The sequence below is a fragment of the Lipotes vexillifer genome, unplaced genomic scaffold, assembly GCF_000442215.2.
Source record: "Lipotes vexillifer unplaced genomic scaffold, Lipotes_vexillifer_v1.1 scaffold35, whole genome shotgun sequence".
Lineage (NCBI taxonomy): Eukaryota > Metazoa > Chordata > Mammalia > Artiodactyla > Lipotidae > Lipotes > Lipotes vexillifer.
Genome location: NW_006780561.1, coordinates 179,631 through 204,882, shown reverse-complemented (window position 1 = coordinate 204,882; position 25,252 = coordinate 179,631). Strand labels below are relative to the sequence as shown.

Here is a 25,252-nt window from a genome sequence, read left to right as displayed (position 1 = left end):
ATTCCTGTCAGAAGGAACTGCATATTTATGTAATGGAAATTTTGTTAAAGAGGTAAAATGAAGTGCTGTGATGGTTCAACTCCAGCTAATCCTTCCTCCCTTGATCTCCAACAGTACTTAATACCAACACTCAGGGTGGCACTGGTTTCATTTCCTGTGCCAACTGCAGTTGCCTGGACTGTTGGGTTAAGAAGGATTCTGAGGCAGAGCTCAGTAGGAAAAAGTGCTATGATGGATTCGCAATGCTGACATTTGTGGTTGCAGGGGAAACTGGAAGCTCTTGTATTGTGCTTTTGCTGAACCTGGCCACTACTTTCTTTGGTATTTAATAAACCAAATGTAGAATTTTACCATAAACGTGGTGACTTTAAAGTAATAAAGCTATTTTCTGTTAGTTCCCCAACCTTTGCAAATAAATTAAAAGTCACATGCTATGTACTGTTATGTGATCCTTTGATCCTTATGTCTAATTTTTTTAATGTATGGTGGTCTTGTCTTCCTAGAAAAATCTTAGGCTTCCTGACATAAAGGTTAAGGTTACACTTCTATTCTCCGCCCTCACTCCACCCTACCCCACTCTGCCTTGCTCTGGTGCTGGCTTAACACTGAGCACCCATAGGGGTATTCTGAACATTTGTCTGATTGCATTGACTTGTCAATGGTTTCGTCATAATCAGACCAACTTCATAAATGTGGGAAACTTAACTGAAAATAGAGAATTGCCCTTATGACATACAACATGGCCCTGGTGATTCACTGCTTTTAACTTGTTCCCGGCTTTGCTCCAGAGTCTTGGTTGGCTTGTTCTGAGGGTCTTCTACAAGCTTATCACTAAGAAGAGACACATTGCACTGTGCTCGGTAATGCATATGGAAGTGCCCATGTTTCAATACCACGTTAACCTTTCATGGTAAGAAAGTTAATAAGTATATTAATTATGCAAACCTTCAAAAATATAGGTGAATAAAAAAGAAAAGAAGGCACCATAAGCCTATCACAGTTAAGAGTTAACCACTATGGGGGCTTCCCTGGTGACGTAGTGGTTGACAGTCCACCTGCCGATGCAGGGCACGCGGGTTCGTGCCCCGGTCTGGGAAGATCCCACATGCCGCGGAGCGGCTAGGCCCGTGAGCCATGGCCGCTGAGCCTGCGTGTCCGGAGCCTGTGCTCCGCAACGGGAGAGGCCGCAACAGTGAGAGGCCCGCGTACCGCAAAAAAAAAAAAAAAAGAGTTAACCACTACGAACATTCTGATACTTTGGCAAATATTCTTCTAGATATATAATGATATATGTTGAAAACAGTAAAAGTAGAACTATATTGTATATACTGTTGGGTAACCAGCATTTTTTAAACTTGATAGTATACCATAAACGTCTATAACATTAAATATCATAAAAATTCATGTTAATGACTGTATATTAATTCAATAAATAGATGCACAATATTTATTTATTCAGTCACCTCTGAGCATTCTTTTACTTGAGATATAATTGATATATAACATTATATTAGTTTCAGGTATACAACATGATTCGATATTTGTATATATTGTGAAGTGATCACGATAAAGCTAGTTAGCATCCATCACCTCACATAGTTACAATTTTTTTCTTCTTTTGGTGAAAACTTTTAAGATCCACTTTCTTAGCAACTTTCAAATATGTAAAACAGTATTATTAACCATAGTCACCATGCTGTACATTACTTCACCATGACTTACTTATTTTATAACTGGAAGTTTGTACCTTTTGACCCACTTCACTCATTTCTCCAATCTTCCACCCCCTACCTCTAGCAGCCTCTGTGTCTGTGAGTTTATTTTTTGTCTTTTGAGTGTGTTTGTTTTTTAGATTCCATATATAAGTGAAGTCATACAGTATTTGTCTTTTTTTTTTGGCCGTGCCACACAGCTAATAGGATTTTAGTTCCCCAACCCGGGCCCTCGGCAGTGAGAGCTCGGAGCTCTAACCACTGGACAGCCAGGTAATTCCCTGTCTTTCTTTGTCTGACTAATTTCACTTAGCACAGTGCCCTCAGGTTTCATCCATGTTATTGCAAATTGGGTAGGTTTTCCTTTGGTCATAATCCACACAGGAATAAACATCTTTGCATCAAATGTTTGTGAACATCCATGATTCGATGAAATGACTCTTAATATAGCTCATTCTGTGAGACTTTTATTGCAGGCCAACTGAGTTCATTGAATGAGAGATGTTAACATTAATTTTAAGGGTTGCATTCAGGGGCAAATTAAATAAAACTGGTTTAGTCTCTTCCCCCTCCTCCTCAGTGCCTTTATAAGCTCTTCTGCATCCTTCTGGAAACTTCTTATTTAGGAAGATCTGTTTATTAACTCATGCATTCATGTATTCAGTCACCATTTACTAGAATTCTAAGTACTTGATGTGTATTTTCTATTTTTAACCAATGGAACATACAGAGAGGTGAGGAGAGTATAGAAAAGAAGAGCAATGTAGAAAACAGGTTAAAAAGTATGAAAATGGAACAAGTAATTTTATGAAAATATGTTTTGGGGAGTTCATCTCCTTCCCCACAGTTTAAAGTAATTCACTACCTTCAACCTCCACCTTAATAATGTAAGGGCATTAAAATACTAATCTGTTTACATTATAGGGAGTTTTTTTGGTATTCGCACAGTATTTTAAATTTTATTTTACTGTGATAAGAACATTTTACATGGGATCTACCCTCTTAAATTTTTGAGTGTACAGTACATCATTGTTGACCATAGGCATGAAATTGTACAGCAGATCTCTACAGCTTATTTCACTTGCTTGACTGAAACTCTATGCCCATTGATTAGTAACTCCCCATTTCCCTCTCCCCTCAGCCACTGGCAACCACCATCCACTCTTTGATTCTATGAATTTGACTATCTTAGATACGTGGGCTCAGGCAGTATTTGTTCTTATATGACTGGCTTATTTCCTTTAGCATAATGTCCTCAAGATTCATCCATATTGTAACCTATTGCAAAATTTCCTTTTTTTAAGACTAAATAATATTCCGTTGTATATATATATACCACATTTTCTTTATGCATATATCTGTTGATGGACATTTAGGTTGTTTCCACATCTTGGCTATTGTGAATAGTGCTGCAATGAATTTAGGAATGCTAATATCTCTTCGAGATCCTGATTTCAATTGTTTTGGATAAGTACCCAGAAGTGGGATTGCTGGATCATATGGTAGTAATATTTTTAATTTTTTTTTTTTAAAGAGTAACCAGGATGCCCCTTTATTTTATTTATTTATTTATTTATTTATGGCTGTATTGGGTCTTCATTTCTGTGCGAGGGCTTTCTCTAGTTGTGGCAAGCGGGGGCCACTCTTCATCGCGGTGCACGGGCCTCTCACTGTCACGGCCTCTCCTGTTGCAGAGCACAGGCTCCAGACTCACAGGCTCAGTAGTTGTGGCTCGTGGGCCTAGCTGCTCTGCGGCATGTGGGATCTTCCCAGACCAGGGCTCGAACCCGTGTCCCCTGCATTAGCAGGCAGATTCTCAGCCACTGTGCCACCAGGGAAGCCCATATTTTTAATTTTTTGAGGAATCCCTGGCTTGTTTTTTAGAGCAGTTGTACCATTTTGCATTCCTACCAGCAGTGTGCAAGCGTTCCAGTTTCTTCACATCCTTGCCAACTCTTGTCCTTCTTTTCTTTTTTTGATAATAGCCAATCTGACTGGTGTGAGGTGATATCTCATTGTGGTTTTGATTTGCATTTTCCTGATGCTTAGTGACGTTAAGCATTTTTTTATATACCTGTTGGCCATTTGCATGTTTTCTTTGGAGAAATGTCTATTCAAGTCCTTAGCTCATTTTATTTAATTAATTAATTTATTTTTTCACACACACTGTATTTTATTTTTACAAGAGATAAATAAACTGACACCAAGCACTGTAAATGGATGACCACAACAAAAGCAACAAGGATTGCAATTACCAAACATGAAACACACTCATACTATGTCATAATATTGACATTCAGTCCAGTAATCCTCCATTGTAACCGCTCCTTTACTTTGCAGTGAAAATTGATTTGTATATTTTTTGCCTCTGAGTCCTTGTGGGATTTTTTATTTTTATTCAAACAGAAAGTCACAAAAATTATAATCATCCTCATCAGTTCACTCAGTCCCATGTAATTAATTTTTTTTTACCTTGATCTTTTGTTAGCACTTTTATGAATTCATCAGTTTTCCATTAGAGTTCTGAAAATGCTTATTCATTCAGTTCAGCAGTCTAGTCAGTTACCAGAAACCTGTACTTGTCAGTCTTTTCCATGAATTCCTCTGTCCCCTGCATCGGCAGGCGGACTCTCAACCACTGCGCCACCAGGGAAGCCCGAAACCCTTTTATAGGAACATTTTTGCGAAAGCATCAGAGTACACCCAGAGCTGTCTGTAAATGACAAAAGACTTAAAAATGACCATGGTTAAAGGTTTGATGAAAGTTCATAATAATGCAATTGACAAGGAAATTTAGTTATTTCTGAGATATACATTTAAAAGTAATAACTAGAATTATGACTTATAACATTGTACCAGAACATATAAGATTTTTAGAAATTTCATGTAATGTCTGAAACATTTATATTAACATATTTCCATACAAATAACCCAAAGAAAGTTTAGTATTAGTTTTTTTTTTTGTTTGTTTGTTTGTTTATACTGCAGGTTCTTATTAGTCATCAGTTTTATACACATCAGTGCATACATGTCAATCCCAGTCGCCCAATTCAGCACACCACCATCCCCACCCCACCACAGTTTTCCCCCCTTGGTGCCCATACGTTTGTTCTCTACATCTGTGTCTCAACTTCTGCCCTGCAGATTGGTTCATCTGTAGCATTTTTCTAGGTTCCACATACATGCGTTAATATACAATATTTGTTTTTCTCTTTCTGACTTACTTCACTCTGTATGACAGTCTCTAGATCCATCCACGTCTCAACAAATGCAAATCCTTAGCTCATTTTAAAATCAGGTTATTAGTTTTATTACAGTTGAATTGTTGGAATTCCTTATATATTTTGGAGATTCACACCTTATCAGATATATGGTCTGTAAGTATTTTCTCCCATTCCATAGGCTGCCTTTTCACTCTGTTGATTGTTTCCTTTGCAGTACAGAAGCTTTTTAGTTTGATATAGTCCCACTTATTTATTCATGTTTTTGCTGCCGTTGCTTTCCATGTCATATCCATGAAGTCATTGTCAAGATCAATGTCATGAAGCTTTTCCCCTGTATTTTCTTCTAGGGTTTTTACAGTTTTGAATCTTATGTTTAAGTCTTTAATCCATTTTGAATTGGTTTTCATTTGTGGTATAAGATAAAGGTCCAGTTCTTTCTTTTGCATGTTTTGCCAGCACCATTTGTTGAAGAGACTATCCTTTCCCCATTGTGCATTCTTGGCAACCTTGTCAAAGATTAGTTGACAAAATACACATGGATTTACTTCTGGGCTCTCTGTTCAGTTCCATTGGTCTATATGGCTGTCTTTTTGCCACTACCATACTGTTTTGATTACTGTAGCTTTTCAGTATAGTTTGAAATCAGGAAATGTGATGCTTCCTCTTTCTCAAGATTTTCTTGCCTATTTGTCATCTTTTGTGGTTCCATATGAATTTTAGAGTTGTTTTTTCTATTTCTGTAAAAAATACCATTGAGATTTTGATAGAAATGTATTGATTCTATAGATTGCTTTGGGTAATATGGACATTTTAATAACATTAATTATTCCAATCAATGAACATAAGATATTTTTCCATTTGTTTGTGTCTTGTTTAATTTCTTTCGTCAATGTTTTGTAGTTTTCAGCATACAAGTCTTTCACCTCCTTAGGTAAGTTTAATCCTAGATATTTTATTCGTTTGGTGCTATTGTAAATGGGTTTGTTTTCCTAACTTCCTTTTTGTATAGTTCATTGTTAATGTACAGAAATGCAACTGATTTTTTTGTATTTTGATTTTGTATCCTGTAACTTTACTGATTTTTTTTATTAGTTCTGACAATTTTTAATGGAGTTTTTAGGGTTTTCTAGACATAAAATTATGTCATCTGCAAACAGAAAATTTTACTTCTTCTTTTCTGATTTGGATGCCTTTTATTTATTTTTCTTATCTAATTCATCTGGCTAGGACTTCCAGTACTATGTTGAGAGTGGGTATCCTTGCCTTGCTTCTGATCTTAGAGGAAAACTTTTAGTTTTTCTCTGTTGGGTATGATGTTAACTATGGACTTTTCATATATGGCCTTCATCATGTTGAGGCCATTTCCTCTAATTCTAGTTTGTTGAGAGTTTTTATCATGAAAGGATGTTGAATTTTGTCATCTATTGAGATGGTCATGTGATTTTTATTCTTCATTATATCATTGTGGCATATCACATTAATTGATTTTTGTGTGTTAGACCATCCTTGCATCCCATGGATAAATGCCTCTTAATCATGGTATATGATCCTCTTAATGTGCTGTTCAATTCAGTTTGCTAATATTTTGTGAGGATTTTTGCATCTAAACTCATCAGGGATATTGGCTTATAGTTTTTTTGTAGTGTCTTTGTCTTGCTTTTCTATCAGGGTAATGCTAGCCTCATAAAATGAGTTTGGCAGTGTGCCCTCCTCTTCATTATTTTGGAAGAGTTTGAGAAGGGTTGGTGTTAATTCTGACTTAAATGTTTGGTAGAATTCTCCTGTAAAGCCATCTGGTCCTGGACTTTTCTTTGGGAAATTTTTGATTACTGATTCAATCTCCTTACTAGTTATAACACTGTTCAGACTTTCTTTAGTCCTCTGGGGGTCTCCTTGGAAAATTTGGGGCTCTGAACGCATGAACCAATCTCTTTGCTCTGAGTGAAATTGAGGGGTAGGTTATCTCTTCCTAATTATGCTATGCCAGGAGCAGTGTCTCTTGTGAGAGGTGTCCCGAACCTCAGTACTGAATTGGTGAGTCTGGTTTTACATTCTCCTGGTTGCAGGAAACTTTCAGTTGGTTTCTGATTTCTCACAAAGGGAAATTGTCCGTAAATTGTTGCTGAACTGGTGTGTTTGTCAAGGGAAGGAGGACTTTTTACTCTACCATCTGGCTGACTTTACTCCTCTGGGGAGGGAGATATTTTTAACTACCCTTAATTTTTCTCATTATAAAATTTTAATGCTAAAGGTAGTTTTGGGGGGCTGATACTCAGAATACTTATTGTAAATGATTTATAGTAATTTTATTGACATTTTCTTTATTCCATTTAGATAACTTGAAATTCCCTATTTCAATAAATGCTGAGCCCTGTATAACATTGAAGGGAGGCCGTGGAAATCTGTATCTTTACTACATTCCAAGTAAGTCCAAAGTTTTGTGTTTGTAGATTACAATTAGAAGGGTTCCAGAAATATCAATGAAAAATGATGGTGTTCTAAATGTATGTGTATTAGTTTTCTCTTGCTATGTAACAAATTATCACAATCTTAATGGCTTAAAACAGGACATATTCTTTATCTCATAGTCTTTGTATGTCAATAGTCTGGGCATGGCTTACCTGTGTCAGCTTCAGGAGGTCTCCCACAAGGCCGCAATTAAGGTGTTGGCCAGGGTTTCTTCTGAAGGCTTAACTAGGGAAGGACCCAATTCTAAGCTTATGTGGTCGTTGACAGTGTTCAGGTTCTGTCTGACTGTTGGCCAGCCCTCAGTTCCTTGTCATGTGGGCCTTTTCATCATGGCTTTTTGTTTCACTGAAGTTAACAAGGGGGACAGTTAACTAACAAGATAGAAGTCACAGTCTTATGTAGCCTAATGATGAAAGTGCCACCCTATCACCTTTGCTGTATTCTGTTTGTTAGAAGCAAGTCACTAGGCTAGCTCATACTCATGAGGAGGGATTACATAATGGCATGGTAAAAATTGAAATAATTTGAAACTTCTAACCATCTACTAGGTATATCCATTGTCAATCATTAGATATTCAGCTGATAAGTAAACTTGGGTTTCCATGAGTCAAAGATTTGTGTATGAGCAAGCAAGGACTTTTTTTCCTAAAGGTGACCTTTCTAGAAAAAAATATGTTGATGATATGAAAAAAGGCAATGATTTTTGTTTTGTTTTGTGTTATTTCTTCTTTCTCCTCTCTATGATTTTACTTGCCGTCATCTTATAAAAGTTAATTGGGTGGTGGTGATAGCATTGAGCTGGATCTGAGTGTTTGTGAAAACACACAAAACTTTCATCCTCTCCTACTGGTCAGCTGTTTCCTGTAAGGATCCCAGGAAATTCAGTTGTAATCATCATCATTATCATTATTGTTTTCATTATCACTATTATCATTTACATCCTAGCTTATATTTGGAGCTTATACTTTAAAATGTGCTTTTACATAAATAAACTAAAGAAACATATCCCCCTGATTTTAGTTCTCCAGCTTACAGGAAAAAAGGTAGTTGAGAATCTAGAAATGATAGACAATAAATTTATGCTTTAATTTCCCTGAAAACCTGTATCTTGATACTTTGTTTCTGCATTCATTTATTCATTAAAAAATACTTAGTAAATGTATAGTTTACTTCAAGTATTATGCTAGGTGCTGTGAATTCATTGATAAATAAGACATTCTCTTGACCTTCAAGAATCTCTCAGTGCAATAGGAGAGAGAGATGTGTAGATAATATAGTATGATAAGTGAAATGATAGCAATAAGGCTTAGTGGTAGCACAGAGGAAAGAACAATGAGCTTCCTGCTCCACTTTCTTGGCCAAGGGTGAAATAAATAATCTAAACTTTTTTTTTTTTACTGAAGTGTAGTTGATTTACAATACTGTATTGAGTTCAGATGTACAACATAGTGTTTCAGTACTTTTACAGATTATACTCCATTTAAAGTTATTACAAAATAATGGCTATATTTCCCTGTTCTGTATGATATATCCTTGTTGCTTATTTTATACATAGTAGTTTGTATCTCTTAATCCCCTAAAATAATCTAAATTTTTGCCCAACAAAGGCTCTACAGTTTCTTCCTCTTTTCTCAGGTTTTGTTTTCTGGTCTATGTGGGGTGCTTTACCTCTAGGTGTTTGCAAAAGTGATTATTTACATAATGAATGACCTCATTTTCAAGTGAGCCCCCTTCCCTTAACACACAGGAAGCAGGCCTTCCAGTCCCAAGTAATAATAATAACAACACAGTTTCACTTAGGGTTCTCTGCAAAGCAGATACCAAGAAGGAATTAGACATACAAAGGATTTTTGGGGGGGAAATGTTTGTGAACAATAAAAGAAAGAGGAAGGTAGAGCAGGCAAGGAGAGGATGCAGATTGAAGTGTTGGTCTTTGAAATGAGAGAGAAGGAAGGAGAATTTGGTAGGATGGTCATCAGACCAAAATGCATCTCTGAGACATCCTCAGCCAGGTCAGTGGGGAGTCTTAGAGCAACGATTACCTGTCACACGTGTCCCATGATAGGCAGGAGTAGGCTGGCTCTAGTGTCCTTGTTGTGCTCTGTCATTATAGGAGCAGACTGTTCGAGTCTGGCCTCCGGATGAGTGCTAAGATATATCTGAAAGTGCAGTAGCTGGTGGCTGTCTGCCCACTGCCCTCCTCTGCACAGATTCTTTGGAAGGGAGTTTTAAGCAGCACACCTCCATGGCCACCACAAATACCCTAATCACTTACTAAATATGACATTTATATAACATGATATTAATTCAGTAATGAAAGCATTATTCAGTCATTGAAAAAAAATTTTTTTTTATTTTTGCGCTACGAGGGCCTCTCACTGTCCTGGCCTCTCCCACTGCGGAGCACAGGCTCCGGATGCGCAGGCTCAGCGGCCATGGCTCACGGGCCCAGCCGCTCCACGGCATGTGGGATCCTCCCAGACTGGGGCACGAACCCATGTCCCCTGCATCGGCAGGCAGACTCCCAACCACTGCGCCACCAGGGAAGCCCCGAGTCATGATTTTTTATGATGCTTTGTAGTTATGACCTGAGTTTCCCTAGAATATACTAGAACATCTGTATAAAATGTGGGCCACATTCATAGAAATCAACCTTATTTTTGTGGCCCTATCTCTACTTAAATTCAGTAAGAGCTATAAGAGCAATCTTGTACCAGAAATAGGTTGGGAATGGAAATGGTTTGAGACTTCATAGCCTTGCTAATAAATTACATGTCACTGTTAACTAATTGACATATACAGCTGGATCATAAGCCTTCCTCAAAGTTATTTCCAGAAGTTCCCAAAGTTGTGTTAGGTGAGCTCAAAAACAGTCTTCTTTGCTAAACTCCTGAGAGCCACCGTATTTCTTGTCTCTCACTCCAACACCCACATTGATATCTCTGGCCTGCTGAGCCACGCAAGTGGTACCTCACTTCAACCACTGTTCACGTGCCTAACATGACCACAGTGATATCTAAGGGCAAGAAGCTTCTCAAGATGTAAAGGGTAGAGATGTCAAAGCAGCACTTCCTTTCTTGGAATCATTGAAGACTGGAATCATAGTGTGTTCCACACAGAAATGGAAGAAGATTCTTTGTTCTGCATTATCATTGGACGCCACGCTACCATGTGCTTGTATCTCAAGGCATCCCTTGTGAAAACAGCTCTTCAACTGCTATACATATCCCTGCTTTGAGAAAGGTTCAGGTCCATGTCCATGGCGTGGGCCACGGGGCCACTGTTTGAAACAGACTGTATAACCTTCTTCTTCTCTACACTTTACCCTGAAAGTAGAGAAGTGGAGACAAGTAAGGAAGTTTGGTGGTACTTTAGGCTCAGAGTAACGAGAGCCTGCATTAAGATAGTGGTAATGGGGATAAAAGGGACGCCAGTAGGATTGACCGGGATTAGGAATTCTAGTGGATGAAGATAAGGAAATCAATTTTGGATCTTTTGGGTGTGGTAATAAGTGACATTTGAGTAGAGATATTGAATGCACACAGGGGACAGATGCTTAAAAGAAAGGTTGAGACTAAAGGGAGTTATTACCCGATGTGGTATTTAAAGCTGGGGAGAGTGTGCAGTGTGGAAGTTGAGAAGCACTGAGATTAGAATCCTAAGAAAGATGAGTCAGTGAGCTAGACTGGGGAAAAGAGTCAGAACGCAGAACGGTTGGAGGACAACAAGAAGAGAGTGGTAGTGCCAACACCAAAGGAAGGACAGGGTTTTGAGGAAGGAGCTGGCAGTTCTGTTCTGCATAGCCAAGTTCAAGGTAAAGATGGAAAAAAAAATTTTTTTTTTTTTTTTTCGGTACTCGGGCCCCTCACTGCTGTGGCCTCTCCCGTTGCGGAGCACAGGCTCCGGACGCGCAGGCTCAGCAGCCATGGCTCACGGGCCCAGCCGCTCCGTGGCATGTGGGATCTTCCCGGACCGGGGCACGAACCCGCGTCCCCTGCATCGGCAGGCAGACTCTCAACCACTGCGCCACCAGGGAAGCCCGAAAAAATTTTTTAAAATTTTTATTATGGCTACAATGAGTCATGGTGACCTTATTAGGAAAATACTTTCCATGAGGTAGTGGTTACAATAACTGTTTTCATTATAAAAAAGACTGTGCATCTTGTCCAGTTGGGTCAACTGAGTAACTTAGAAGAGTTGAGCAAAATGCATTTCTTCCTGGAATTTTTCCATCTTCATTGGTAATAAAGAGATGCTGAGGAAATAATAAATAGCTCATCTATTTAATTTTTAATCAAAAGGTTCAATTTTGTTCTCCAAGAAATCTTTCATCAGAACAACCTTCCTGGGTTTCCCTGGTGGCGCAGTGGTTGAGAATCCGCCTGCCAATGCAGGGGACACGGGTTCGAGCCCTGGTCTGGGAAGATCCCACATGCCACGGAGCAACTAGGCCCGTGAGCCACAACTACTGAGCCTGCGTGTCTGGAGCCTGTGCCCCACAACAAGAGAGGCCATGACAGTGAAAGGCCCGCGCACCGCGATGAAGAGAGGCCCCCGCTTGCCGCAACTAGAGAAAGCCCTTGCACAGAAACGAAGACCCAACACAGCCAAAAATAAATAAATAAATAAATAAATAAATTTATAGAAAAAAAAAAAAACCAACCTTCCTTTCCCTTCCCTCTCTTTTGAATTTCCTAGTGGAACTATGACTACAACTGGAAATTTTATATTTTCATTTGATAGTTTTCTCAAAAATATAGGTTATTTTATTTTTAGGCATAGCCCACATAATTCTCACTGTGGAACATTCTATTTGATTACAATCAACGAGTGGCCCTCTCAGAACTTCAGTTTTCTCATCTACAAAACAGGATAATAATATCCACATTATAAGTAGTTGTCATAATTAAATGAAATAATGTAGGAAAAGCACAGGGCATATTTTAAGTATACAGTAAATGTTGGTTATTAAATATTTATTAAAAAATACCTTATTTGAGTGGCTAATGAAATTTTTTTCTTTTTAAGGAAGAGACATAAAAAGCTTGTATTTCAATATCTATGTATCTTTTAAGTCCGTGAATTTCCCAGTGCGCAAAGAAGTTATTTGCCGAGGATCTGATGATCATTATTCATTTTGCAAAGCTCTGAAGGGAGGTAAGCATTCAATTCATTTTACCCTCAGAATAGAGTATAATACCTTATGAGAATGCTATGAAAATTAAATACATTAAAAATGTGAAGTTCCTTTTCTGATAATAATTCTTTATTTCCATCCAAAGTTTTTCTTTTAGCAGTTTAAACAATATTTTACAATTATGTTACTGGATTGTTATGAAGATGACACTTGGGCTTCCCTGGTGGTGCAGTGGTTGAGAGTCTGCCTGCCGATGCAGGGGACGCGGGTTCGTGCCCCAGTCTGGGAAGATCCCACATGCCGTGCAGCGGCTGGGCCCGTGAGCCATGGCCGCTGAGTCTGTGCGTCCGGAGCCTGTGCTCCGCAGTGGGAGAGGCCAGGACAGTGAGAGGCCCACGTACCCCCCCAAAAAAAAAAAAAAAAAAAAGATGACACTTATTTGGTGTGTTTGAAGGGACATTAAAATTTTTACCTTGTTCAGATTAATACTATATATTTACCCTTGGTTATGGTTCTCTGTTTCTAAACATTACATTTATTATTTTTCATAAAAACACAATAGATTTTTGTATGCACTTACATTCGTTCCCTCAGTGTCTTTTCTCCCCTTTTTTCCACCCTGGAATTATTCACAGAATCATAAAATTTCAAACTTTAGGAACTTAAAGATCACTTATTGCAAACCCATGAATTTTTCCTTAATAATTTTTAAACTAGCATTTTAAATAGTTTAAAAAATTCTATATATCCTATTGTCACATTACCAAAAATTAGAAAATGAAAACAATCAAAAAGTCACAGGATCATATTTCTAAGAACATTTTGGAGTATTTTGTTTTCATTTTTTAATTCATGCATATTGTTATGCAGTTGTAAGTGTACTGTACTATAATTATTTTCTTTTTAAAAATTAATTTATTTAATTATTTGACCAGATAATCCATGTAGTTTAAAAATCAGAGTATAAATGTTACATAATGAAACATCTCCCTTAGTGGGTGTGCCCTGGTTTACTTAACTATTTTCCTATTAGACATTTAGTTTTCTTCTGATATTTTTACTATTATAAATAATATTATAATGCATATATAAATATTCTCATATTTTAGATTTGAATATTCTCATGTTTGGAAGAAGGAGTTAACACATAACTCCAAGGGAGATTCCTGAGCTTAAATGGTTTGAATCTATGTGGTTTTGTTTACATAAGGCCGAATTACTTTTCTGAAAGATTATATCAGTTTATACATTGTACCACCGGCAATGTATACGTATAATAGTTTAATCTCTGTCTTGTTAACATTGGGCATTATCATTTTATTTTTTAAAATTTTTATTGGGTTATGATTGATTTACAATGGTGTGTTAGTTTCTGCTTTATAATAAAGTGAATCAGCTATACATATACATATATCCCCATATCCCTCCCTCTTGCATCTCCCTCCCACCCTCCCTATCCCACCCCTGTAGGGGGTCACAAAGCACCGAGCTGATCTCCCTGTGCTATGCGGCTGCTTCCCACTAGCTAGCTATTTTACATTTGGTAGTGTATATACGTCCATGCCACTCTCTCACTTTGTCCCAGCTTACCCTTCCCCCTCCTTGTGTCCTCAAGTCCATTCTCTATGTCTTCAGAACCATTTTTTTTTTTAGATTCCATATATATGTGTTAGCATATGGTATTTGTTTTTCTCTTTCTGACTTATTTCACTCTGTATGACAGACTCTAGGTCCATCCACCTCACTGCAAAAAACTCAATTTCATTTCTTTCTATGGCTGAGTAATAGTCCATGGTATATATGTGCCACATCTTCTTTATCCATTCATCTGTTGATGGACATTTAGGTTGCTTTCATGTCCTGGCTATTGTAAATAGAGCTGCAATGAACATTGTGGTACATGACTCTTTTTGAATTATGGTTTTCTCAGGGTATAGGGCATTATCATTTTAAAAAAGAAGTTTTTAAAAAACTTTATTAGGTTAAAAAACTTAAGCCTAATTTTTTTTTAAATTAATTAATTTATTTTGGGGTGTGTTGGGTCTTCGTTTCTGTGCGAGGGCTTTCTCTAGTTGTGGCGAGCGGGGGCCACTCTTCATTGCGGTGCACTGGCCTCTCACTATCGCGGCCTCTCTTGTTGCGGAGCACGGGCTCCAGACGCGCAGGCTCAGTAGTTGTGGCTCACAGGCCTAGTTGTTCCGGGTCATGTGGGATCTTCCCAGATGAGGGCTCGAACCCGTGTCCCCTGAATTGGCAGGCGGATTCTCGACCACTGTGCCACCAGGGGAGCCCCCAAGCCTAATTGTTTGTTATTAACATTTAAAAAATTACTATTGCAGTTGAATGTTTTCCCCTATAATTATTTACCAGTAACCAGTGCCCTCTCTTGTTTAAAAACAGATTTCAGGTAGTTTACATGCATACGTTAATTTGAGCAACATAACATAAATTAGACAAAAATTAGTTGGGACAAAAATGGAAAATAAGGGTAGAGAATTAACGGAATGAGAGTAATATAAAAATTCTTGACAGAAAGGCTTATACTTGCTTTGACAGGGACATCAATTGGATTATACATTTTTTAGCAGTCAATAAAAAAAAAAAGTTTCTGGGAGTTCCCTGGCGGTCCAGTGGTTGGAACTCTGCGCTTTCACTGCCGAGGGCCCACATTTGATCCCTGCTTGGGGAACTAAGATCCCACAAGCTGTGCAGTGTGGCCAAAAAAAAGTTTCTAAGTAAACCAATCTGCTTGCTATGCAAATGAAGCTTCAAGATATGTCTCCCAGCCAACCAACTCTCCTCATCTCTAACTTGTCTGCCACCCCCAAGCCACATACACATTGTGGAGCTGGCATTGCTTATGAGTCTGGGCTCAGAGCCATAAACACCTGAGTCTGTGTCCCAGCTTTTCCACCTATCAGCAATGTGACCTTGGGTGTTATTTAACCTCTATCAACCTCATTTTCCTCATCTGGGAAATGGGGACGGTGAAACCTATTTTACATGGTTTTAAGGATTAAATTAGAGAATGTGTGTTAAAAAGCTTAGTACAGTGCTCAGCGTGAGAATTCAAGAATTATGGTGATTAAATATTCATGTGTATAATAGGATCCTTCTTTTGTTCCTGACTTTATTTATAGTCCTGTCATTTTTATAAGTGAGGAAACCGATGTCTGTAGTGGTTCAGTAACGTGCTCTTGGTCATTTGGAGATCTGGTAATGGAGTAGCCTCCTAACTCTTAAGGACTACACTTCCACTGACCATGCTTTCTTTCCCTTTGAAAGAAATCCTTGGGACTTCCCTGGTGGTCCAGTGGTTAAGACTCGGAGAATCCACTGCAGGGGGCATGGGTTCAATCCCTGGTCAGGGAACTAAGATCCCGCAAGCCTGCACTGTGGCCTTAAAAAAAAAAAAAAAGAAACCGAAACAACAACAACAAAAAAAGCGAAAGAAATCTTCTTGGTAGATTACTGTTGTTTAAAAAGTGTCCATTTCTCTCATACAACAGCTTTACAATTATTTCACTTAATCTCTGTGGGATTATGTTGACATTTATGTGAATTTTCAAAGTTTCACTTTCTTGAGATCAAAGATGTATCAGACTTAACCCAGCCTGCCTGCTTCTTCCCACCTGCCTTCCACAACATCTGTTGAACCTAATTTGAGCGAGTCACGATTTAGGTTGTGGTGATCCAAAGTTGAATGATAGGTTCTCCCTCTTCAGAAGGTCACTCTGTTTTGGGAAAAATAGTCATGGGAACAAATGTTACAAGGAAATGTCATAAATGCTAATAGATTATATGCTCTCAGTCTTAACTGCATAGTTACCCACTTACTGTGACAGGAGAACTCAGATAAGGCTTCAGAGAGTCTTTTATTGGAATCTTGAGTCTGAGAGCATCAGAGAGTGAGGAAAAAGGACATTCCCTGAGAGGAAACAGCATATGCAAACGTATCTAGCCATGAAGGAATATGTTTTATTTGGGGAGTATCTTTTTTGTAGCTGGAGCAGAATGTGTTTGTGGGGAATTGCTGGAGGTGAGCCTAGAAAAGGGTGAAGGAGCCAACATGTAAATCATGCATAAAATATTGGCCTGCATCTTGTTGTTAGTGGGTGCGGATGACCCACTGAGATTTCCATTTTTGCATATAACTAGGGTCCTTATGGAAGTGTTACCGACCAGGGTTCTTAGCCTTCCCTGATCGATAGAAATTGATAAGAGGGACTTCCCTGGTGTCGCAGTGGTTAAGAATCTGCCTGCCAATGCAGGGGACACAGGTTCGAGCCCTGGTCCGGGAAGATCCCACATGCCGCGGAGCAACTAAGCCCGTGCACCACAACTACTGAGCCTGCGCTCTAGAACCCACGTGCCACAGCTGCTGAAGCCCGCACGCCTAGAGCCTGTGCTCCGCAGCAAGGGAAGCCACCGCAGTGAGAAGCCTGCGCACCGCAACAATGAGTAGCCCCCGCTCCTAACAGATTCCCTTGCTCGCTCCCTTCCCGAGGTGGGGCGAGCTGGTTCCTTATACGGGGTGAGGGTAGGGGTGTGTCCAGGGGTCGGCCAGAGGCGTGGCTTAGGTGGTCTGCCCACCCCTTAGGTGGTGGTGTGTGCAGGAGGCATGCGCAGTACCCTGCTTTTGCTCCCGACTCCCAGTTTTTGCTTCTGGCTCTTCAGAAGTGGCAGTTGGGTTATTTTTTTGGCCTTTTTGTATCTTGTTGTCCATAATTTGCCCCAACTGGGCCTGCATGCAGTTATTTTACCTCCTTTACAATTTCTCTATGCTTTGTTGCTGGAGGAGACGTTAGTCCGGGTGCAAGCACTGCAGCAAAGGGTCTCAGGTCCCAGCCTGTCTCAAAAGGAGGTGGGGTTGGCTGAGGCAAGAAACTCGGATGGAAGGAAACACAGCTGGGAGGCTGTTGAGGGACCACGAGGGCGGCCCTGGGAGTAAAGAGGAGGAGATGAAAGAGAGCGTATTGAGGAACAGGACAGGCGGGAAGTGCTGACTGATCTCATGTGGCAGGCAAACATTAGATAAATCAAGAACTGCTCCAGGGCAGTTGAACTGCTCCAGGGCAGTTGACTGGATGGACGGAAGTGCCATTATCAGAAATGATGTGTGCAAAAGGAAGGGGCAGATTTTTAAAGAGAAGGATAGCGAGTTCTGGTTTGGCACGTTGGGCTCAAGGTCATTTGGGAACAAGTAAACATGTCCATCTGGCAGCCAAATATATGGGCTTAGGGCTCAGGACATTCTGATTTAAGAAGCATTGGTGCTGTCAACCGTCCCTTGAAAATTTGGGAATCAAAGTAAGGAACATACTTACCAACTTTTAAAATAACTTTCCTTTTTTTGGTTGTTACAAAGGTCATACATTTTTAGGATATGATATTTAGAAAATATGGGCAAATGAACATAAAATAAAAATTACACATAATCATTTCACTTCTTTTATTTAAAAAATATATTTAATTAATTTATTTTAGCTGTGCTGGGTCTTAGTTGCGGTACGTGGGATCTTCATTGCGGCATATGGACTCCTTAGCTGTGGCGTGCATGTGGGATCTAGTTCCCTGACGAGGGATTGAACCTGGGCCCCCTGAATTGGGAGCACAGAGTCGTACACACTGGACCATGAGGGAAGTCCCTCCACTTCTTATACACGCACGCACACACACACACACACACACACACATGCCCCTTCATTTCTTTCAAAAACACATTTATGAATAAATAAATGGATATTTCAAAGGTGTTTTAAACTTAATAAGTCTGTTAGCCCTATTTTCAGGATTTTGCAAGGGTTGCTTAACAAGGTACCACAAACTGGGTGGCTTAGAACAACAGAGATTTATCATCTAAGAGTTCTGTAAGCTAGAAGTCTGGGATCAAGGTGCTGGTAGGGCTGTGCTCCCTCTGAAGGCTCTCGGGAAGGATCTGCTCCAGGCCTCTCTCCTAGGATCTGGTGGCCCCGGCGGCCCCAGGAGACTCTTGCCTTGTAGAAGACCTTCTTCTTGCTGTGCCTTCATGTGGTCTCCCCTTTGTGCATGTCAGTCTGCATGTCCAAATTTCCCCTTTTCATAAGGACACAGTCATATTCAATTAGCTCCCACCTTAATTACTTCATCTTAATTTGACTGTCTGCAAATATCCTATTTTCAAATAAGGGCATATTCACAGGTACTGGGGGTTAGGACTTGAATATATCTTTTGGGGGGACACTGTGCAACCCCTTAACATCATCCCAGGCTTGGGTCCTGCATCCTGCATAGTTGCCAGGAGACCTGGACTGGACCACTGGTGAGCTGCGTGGATCCCTTTCGGGAAGAGCAGAGCAGGGCCTAAGCTGAGGTTCTGTCTTCCTTTTCTCTGACTCTGCCTGGGTTCTTTCTTGGCTCCTTCAAGAGGCTTCAAGCTAACTTCCCATAAGAGGAGAGTGGGAGATATGTCTTTCGAAAAAAAGACAAAACAGTTGAAAAAGAGGGCTACTCCACAGAAGAGGTTAGAGCCCCTTCCCACGTGACCTGGTAAACATTTGGGCAGTTTCCCCAGATAGAAATTTGGGAGTTACTTTTTTTTTTTGGCTTCACAGTATGGCGTGCGGGATCTTAGTTCCCTGACCAGGGATTGAACCCGTGCCCCCTGCCGTGGAAGCTCCGAGTCTTAACCACTGGACCACCAGGGAAGTCCCTTGGGAGTTATTCTTGATTTCTTCCTCAAACTCAAGTCCCATCCATCTCCCTCCCTCCCTCCCTCCCTCCCTCCCTCCTACAAAGCTGACAGGGTTTGCTTCACAACCAGGGCCCTATACTTAGAAGGGCTTCACATTTGGGGTGTACTATTCTGGGATCACAGTCTTGAGTTGCTTAGTCATTTTATCTTTGAGTGTGTGTTTTGTACACAAAGTGTGATGGGACAGTGGTGTATGTGCCCACCTCCCCTGGACAGGTTCTGGCTCCCTGCTGCTCACTACCTGCTGGTGCCCTGGGCCCTGCCTGGCATCTCCCCTCTCATCCCATCCAGTGACACCTGCCACCCTGTGCCCCTGGTGGAGGCCTGGAGCAGGGAGGGTCAGGGTCAGGCATGGTATCCTGCAGTATCTGGGCTGGGGTATGGCAGTGGCCGCCCCACCTGGGCTGGCAGCACCGCGGCACTGTTTAGTGGGTGACTAGGTGGGGGCCAGACGGTCTCCCCCGCGGCAGGTAGCTCGTGGAGGTATTGCACAGAGGTTGCAAAACCTTTGAGGGTCACTTGTGGATCTGCAGGCCTGTGGTAAAGAAAGATGCCCGATTTGGCTTCCTTGCCCCGCTCTGGGGTATGAGGCATCTGGCAGCATGTGGGAGGGCGACCCTGTCAGGCAGCTGTCAGGCCCAGGCTTTGCACAGGTGTCCCCCCGCTCCCGCTCCCAGGTCATTGTGGAGCAGCCCCTGGGTGCCTGTGAGGTTCTACGCTTACCTTGCGCCCTGTGCCAGGGAACATTCCCTCAGATTCTTTCATGCCTGGGGGACCTTCTCTTCCTCCTTCCAAACTTCCTGAGCCTGGCTTAGGTCACTTTCTCCTGAACAGCTTCAGGCACCTTCTGGGAATGAGCCACGAAACATAAATTGCGAAACTTCAGTGATTCTGCCTCAGAGTTAAATGCTCTGATATTTGTGTTCACAGTCGGCATTGTACAATATAAAGGGGAATGGTAAAATTCATGCTAATGATTAAAATTTTTGTTTTATTTTGAATACATTAAATAGGAAACAAAAAATATGGCAGTGACTATAGTTAGTTAGTGTTGCTGTGTGGTGTATGTGTAAGTTACTAAGAGAGTAGATCCTAAAAGCTCTTATCACAAGGAAAAAAACCATTTTCTTCTTTCTTTCTTTTTCTTTTTTTTTTGGTTTTATGAGGTGATGGATTACCGTGATAATCATTTTGCAGTGTATGTAGGTCAAGTTATTATGCTCTACACCTTAAATTTCTGTGCTATATGTCAATTATATCTCAATAAAATTGAAAGAAAACAATTTTAAAACTCATGGCAAGTCTAGAGAGAGGGAGAGAGAAACTATGGAAGAAAGGAAAAAACTTGATATTTTAGTACCTTTAATGGATGTTTCCCCTGCTTTCTGAATAAGTGCCCTCCCATTTTCATTTTGTGCTTAGCCTTGCAAATTGTGTAGCTGATCTTGGAGCCAGGTATGCAGGGACCAGGTAGTACCAAGAGCTGGAAATTCAGAAGTGGCCAAAGCAAAGCCCCTGTCCTCATGGAGCTTGTAGGCCAGTGGAGGAAACAAGATGGTAACTAGGTCACGAAAGAAGATAAAGATGAAAGTGAAATAAGATTCAGTTTACAATAAATGCTCTCAAGGAAAGGAGCCGGATGACGAGACAGAGCATGATGAGGGAGGTTACCTGAGATGGAGGTCATGGGAGGCATCTACCTCCTTTTCTCTTCACCACTGTCACTACCTCCTGGGCTCTCACGGATCTCCCTGACTTTCAGTGCTCCCCTTAAATCCAGCTACTATACAGTCATGTGACTCATCTCTCTAAACAAACTCTGACCAGTTCACATCCTTGGATGTTTCCCTGTCACCTCCATTCTCTTAGTATATGGAAGCTGAGTGCATTCACGCTTATTTCTTCAGGTTTACTTCTTAGCACTCCTGCTGCTGCTTTTTTTTTTTTTTTTTTTTTTTTTGAGGTACGCGGGCCTCTCACTGTTGTGGCCTCTCCCGTTGCGGAGCACAGGCTCCGGATGCGCAGGCTCAGTGGCCGTGGCTCATGGGCCCAGCCGCCCCGCGGCATGTGGGATCTTCCCGGACCGGGGCACGAACCCATGTCCCCTGCATGGGCAGGCGGACTGTCAACCACTGTGCCAGCAGGGAAGCCCCCTGCTGCTTCTTTGCTTTAATAACATTGAGCCCCTTGCAGACATACATGTAAGCTATACTGATTTTCACCTTCCTGCCTTTGCTCCTCTTTTTCCAGCCACCTGGAATGTACCCCCCGCCTTCCTTCCCATCTTTTGTGACGGTCCTACTGTCACAATAACAATAATATTAACATCAACTATAATATTCATAACATTATCATTATTATTTGCAAGATACCGTGGGAGGGGGGTCTAGAAAGGAGTAACATTTAATGTTATAATAAATGACATTTGAATGTTAATAACATTTAATGAATGCTATGTTCCAAGCCTTGTTCTGAGCACTTACATGTATTAACTTATATAGCCCTTGTGGACAGAGAATGTCACCTGCCATATCAGTAAACAAAGAATATTGTGGCCATCAAGGCTTCAGCCACTGCAGCCACCCCCTCCCTTCCCTCCCTTCCCCCCCATCGTAGACTCTGAGGGGTTTCAGGATGGAGAACACAGGATACCGGCCCTAGATAGTTAAGGTGCACATCAAAGGAATGATTCAGTGAGCCCAGACTCTTGCATCTTCCCATACATGGAAAAGTGCTAAATTCATAAACTTGAGAGGTCTGGTTTTTCTTTAATTTACAGTAATCTTTTGATGTTCCGACTACCTCAGTTTATTTTGGAAAAACTTCTATATATTCTGGCTCCTTGCTTACGTCTTTGGAGCAGTGCCTCAGAACTATCTGAGAGACTGTCTCCCAGGCTTAAGTCCTCAGTACGTCCACCGAATAAAGCATAATTCTCAACTATAGGCTGTGCATTTTTTTCACTTGACACCCTCATAATAATCCTATGAGGTAGGTGTTATTATCCACTGCCTCATTTCACTGAGGCACAGAGAAGTTAAGTGACTTGCCCAAGGTCACACACTGAGTAAGTAGAGGAGCTGGGATTCAAATCCAAGCAGTTCAGGTCCCAGAGCTATCACTCTTAACAAAAATGCTATCCTGTTTTTATCCTTACTGCATCTTTTCATTGCACATTGTATTTGGAATGGTTTCTTTGCATGTCTGTGTCCCCAAAAGACTTTAACTCTTTGAGGGAAAGGATGGTATTGTACTAACCCTTGTATCCCCAGTCCCTGGTACATAGTAGGCTTTCGATAAATATTGGTTGAACTATTAAATTTGAATTGGATCAGCCTTGAATGAAAGATTGTAAGAGCATGAAGATATGATCACTTTACTAAGTTCAAGAACCAATATCTTAATGTATTAGTACCCCTAATAAGAATACTCCCAGAAGCAAATAAATAAGTGCTTATTTGTGAGAAATGAAGGTATAGATGTAGACATAATCTATTCATTTGCTGGTAAGGATTGTCTTTAGCCAACTTGGAGAAAAATAATCAATACAGTTTGCACTTGACTATTTATATTACTTTAAGAAAGATTTTTGGTCAATACTGTTTTTGTTAGAGGTTCAGAACATTTCTCTTTCTATCCCTACCCTGTAAGTTCACTCCTTTGTTGTTTCTGACTGGGTCAGTGGAGTGTGGTTTTTCCTGCATTTCTGACTCTGTCCCACAGCTTCCTCAGGGCCAGGCCCATGGCTGTGCATTTCAAGTGACTACATAGCTAGGCTTCTCGGTGGTGGGATTGGAAGGAGATTTGGTATCCTGGCTGCCTCCCAAATCTCTCCTCCACCTTTAGGAAGATTTTTCTTTATCATTCCCTGCTAAGAGGCAGCAACAATAAATGTGCACATACGTAACTTGGGATGAAGCATATTAGCACTAGCTTGTTCATCATTCATTCATTATTGAGACCAGTGGGCCTTACAAGTTTGTATCCGCTAAGGGATGAGATATAGGCTGATACTGAGAGGGGCTCAGTGTGACAGAGGAAGCCACAGGAGAATCGTAGCCGGGGTATAAGATTTATTATTTCTCTACAATTTTGCTTGGGATTGCTTCTGCCAGTAGTAAAATTGTAAGAAGTGCACTCTGGACTACAAACAAACAAACAAACAAGCCAGCAAACAAAAAAAATCACCTGATGTTAGCCAATAACTTTTTGTATTTTGTATTTTGGTTGCAGAGACTGTGAATACAACAATATCATTCTCCTTCAAGGAAATACGATTTTCTAAGGTATTGTTCAAGTCATTTTGTACTTCCTTAACCTTTTGCAGTAACAGATGTGTTAAGAGTTTGAAACAAGCAATTCACAGCTTCTAAAAATATCGATTCAAGATTAAGATGTTCAAGGCTTTTTTTCACTTCTTTTTGGTTTTAGATATTTTGCTCTTTCTTCTTTCTGTGGAATATGGAAAAATAGAAAACTTACACCAAAGAAAGCCCTTTTTAAATTTTATTTTTTTCCTTCCAACATACCTTGCTAAAAGTAATGCTCATTGTTAATATGTTGAATGATCTTTGGGTGAAAGCACTGTAGGACCATTGTGCATAACTCAGTAACTGCCTCCATGGATAATAATGATGTAATTTTAGATATTTGCATTAGAAATGCAATGAAATTTTGCACGTTTCACTTTTGGTAACTATTTTAAGATAAACATTAATAATGCATATTCTTTACCTGTTTTGTTACAAATTATATCTAATGTTTGAAGGTTTCATAGGCTAGGCTAGAAAACTGAGAAAATAAAAACCAATTCAATTTAAATGGCTTTCTCCTAGTAAGATAAAATTCTTATAAAAGTCTTACAAAATAGAAGCATCTAACATTTTATATTACTTGTATTTCTTACTACTCGTTTTAGGGACGATACAATTGTATTACAGAAGCCATTGCTGGGAACACTGAAGAAAGGCTCTTTTGCTTGAACTTTACCGTCATATACCACCCTGATTTCAGTTAGAATAAATCGAGTATATGTTTTTATTTTTCAAAGGTTTCATTCTTCATTTAAAATCTTTTTTTTTAAAATTTATTTATTTTATTTATTTATTTTTGGCTGTGTTGGATCTTCTTTGCTGCGCGCAGGCTTTCTCTAGTTGCGGCGAGCGGGGGCTACTCTTCGTTGCAGTGCACAGGCTTCTCATTGCAGTGGCTTCTCTGATTGCAGAGCACGGGCTCTAGGCGTGCAGGCTTCAGTAGTTGTAGCACGCGGGCTCAGTAGTTGTGGCTCGTGGGCTCTAGAGCACAGGCTCAGTAGTTGTGGTGTACGGGCTTAGTTGTTCCACGGCATGTGGGATCCTCCCGGACCAGGGCTCGATCCCGTGTCCCCTGCATTGGCAGGCAGATTCTTAACCACTTCTCCATCAGGGAAGTCTTTTCACTTAAAATTTTTTTTGCACAGTGTATTAGTTTGCTAGGACTGCCATAGCAAATACCACAGACTGGGTGGCCTAATCAACAAATTTATTTTTCACAGTTCTGGAGGCTAGAAATCTGAGATCTAAGTGTCAGCAGATTTGGTTCCTTTTGAGGCCTCTCTCCTTGGCTTGTAGATGGCCTTCTCTTCCCTGTGTCTTCACATTATCTTCCCTCTGTGCGTGTGTCCTAGTCTCCTCTTCTTATAAGGACACCAGTCATATTGGTTTAGGGCCCACCTGAGTGACATCATTTTACCTTAATTACCTGTTTAAAGACCCTGTCTCCAAATCCAGTCGCATTCAGAGGTACTGGGGGTTAGGGCTTCAGCATGTGAATTTTGAACGTTCACAATTCAGCCCACAGCACACATAGACACATAGCCCGTAATACAGCCTCTTCAATTGGTCTACTTCTCTCCATTTCCTGCCTCTACTCTGGGACAAGTTGCCAGCATTTCCCCCCTGGACTCCTCTGCTGCCTCCTGACTGATTGTCCTGAACCT

The 25,252-nt window shown here is 40.4% G+C and overlaps 1 protein-coding gene across 1 annotated transcript in view; it reads left to right on the top strand.

The window, feature by feature from the left end:
• The window catches only part of LY96 (lymphocyte antigen 96), a 30,771-nt gene extending 6,418 nt beyond the window's left edge, over positions 1–24,353 (top strand). The window contains exons 2-5 of the mRNA XM_007453707.1: positions 7,271–7,360; positions 12,434–12,562; positions 23,509–23,561; positions 24,194–24,353. Coding sequence (XP_007453769.1) covers positions 7,271–7,360; positions 12,434–12,562; positions 23,509–23,561; positions 24,194–24,292 — 371 coding nt within the window. The 3' untranslated portion in view covers positions 24,293–24,353. The remainder of the gene's footprint in view (positions 1–7,270; positions 7,361–12,433; positions 12,563–23,508; positions 23,562–24,193) is intronic.
• Positions 24,354–25,252: the final 899 nt, after the last annotated feature.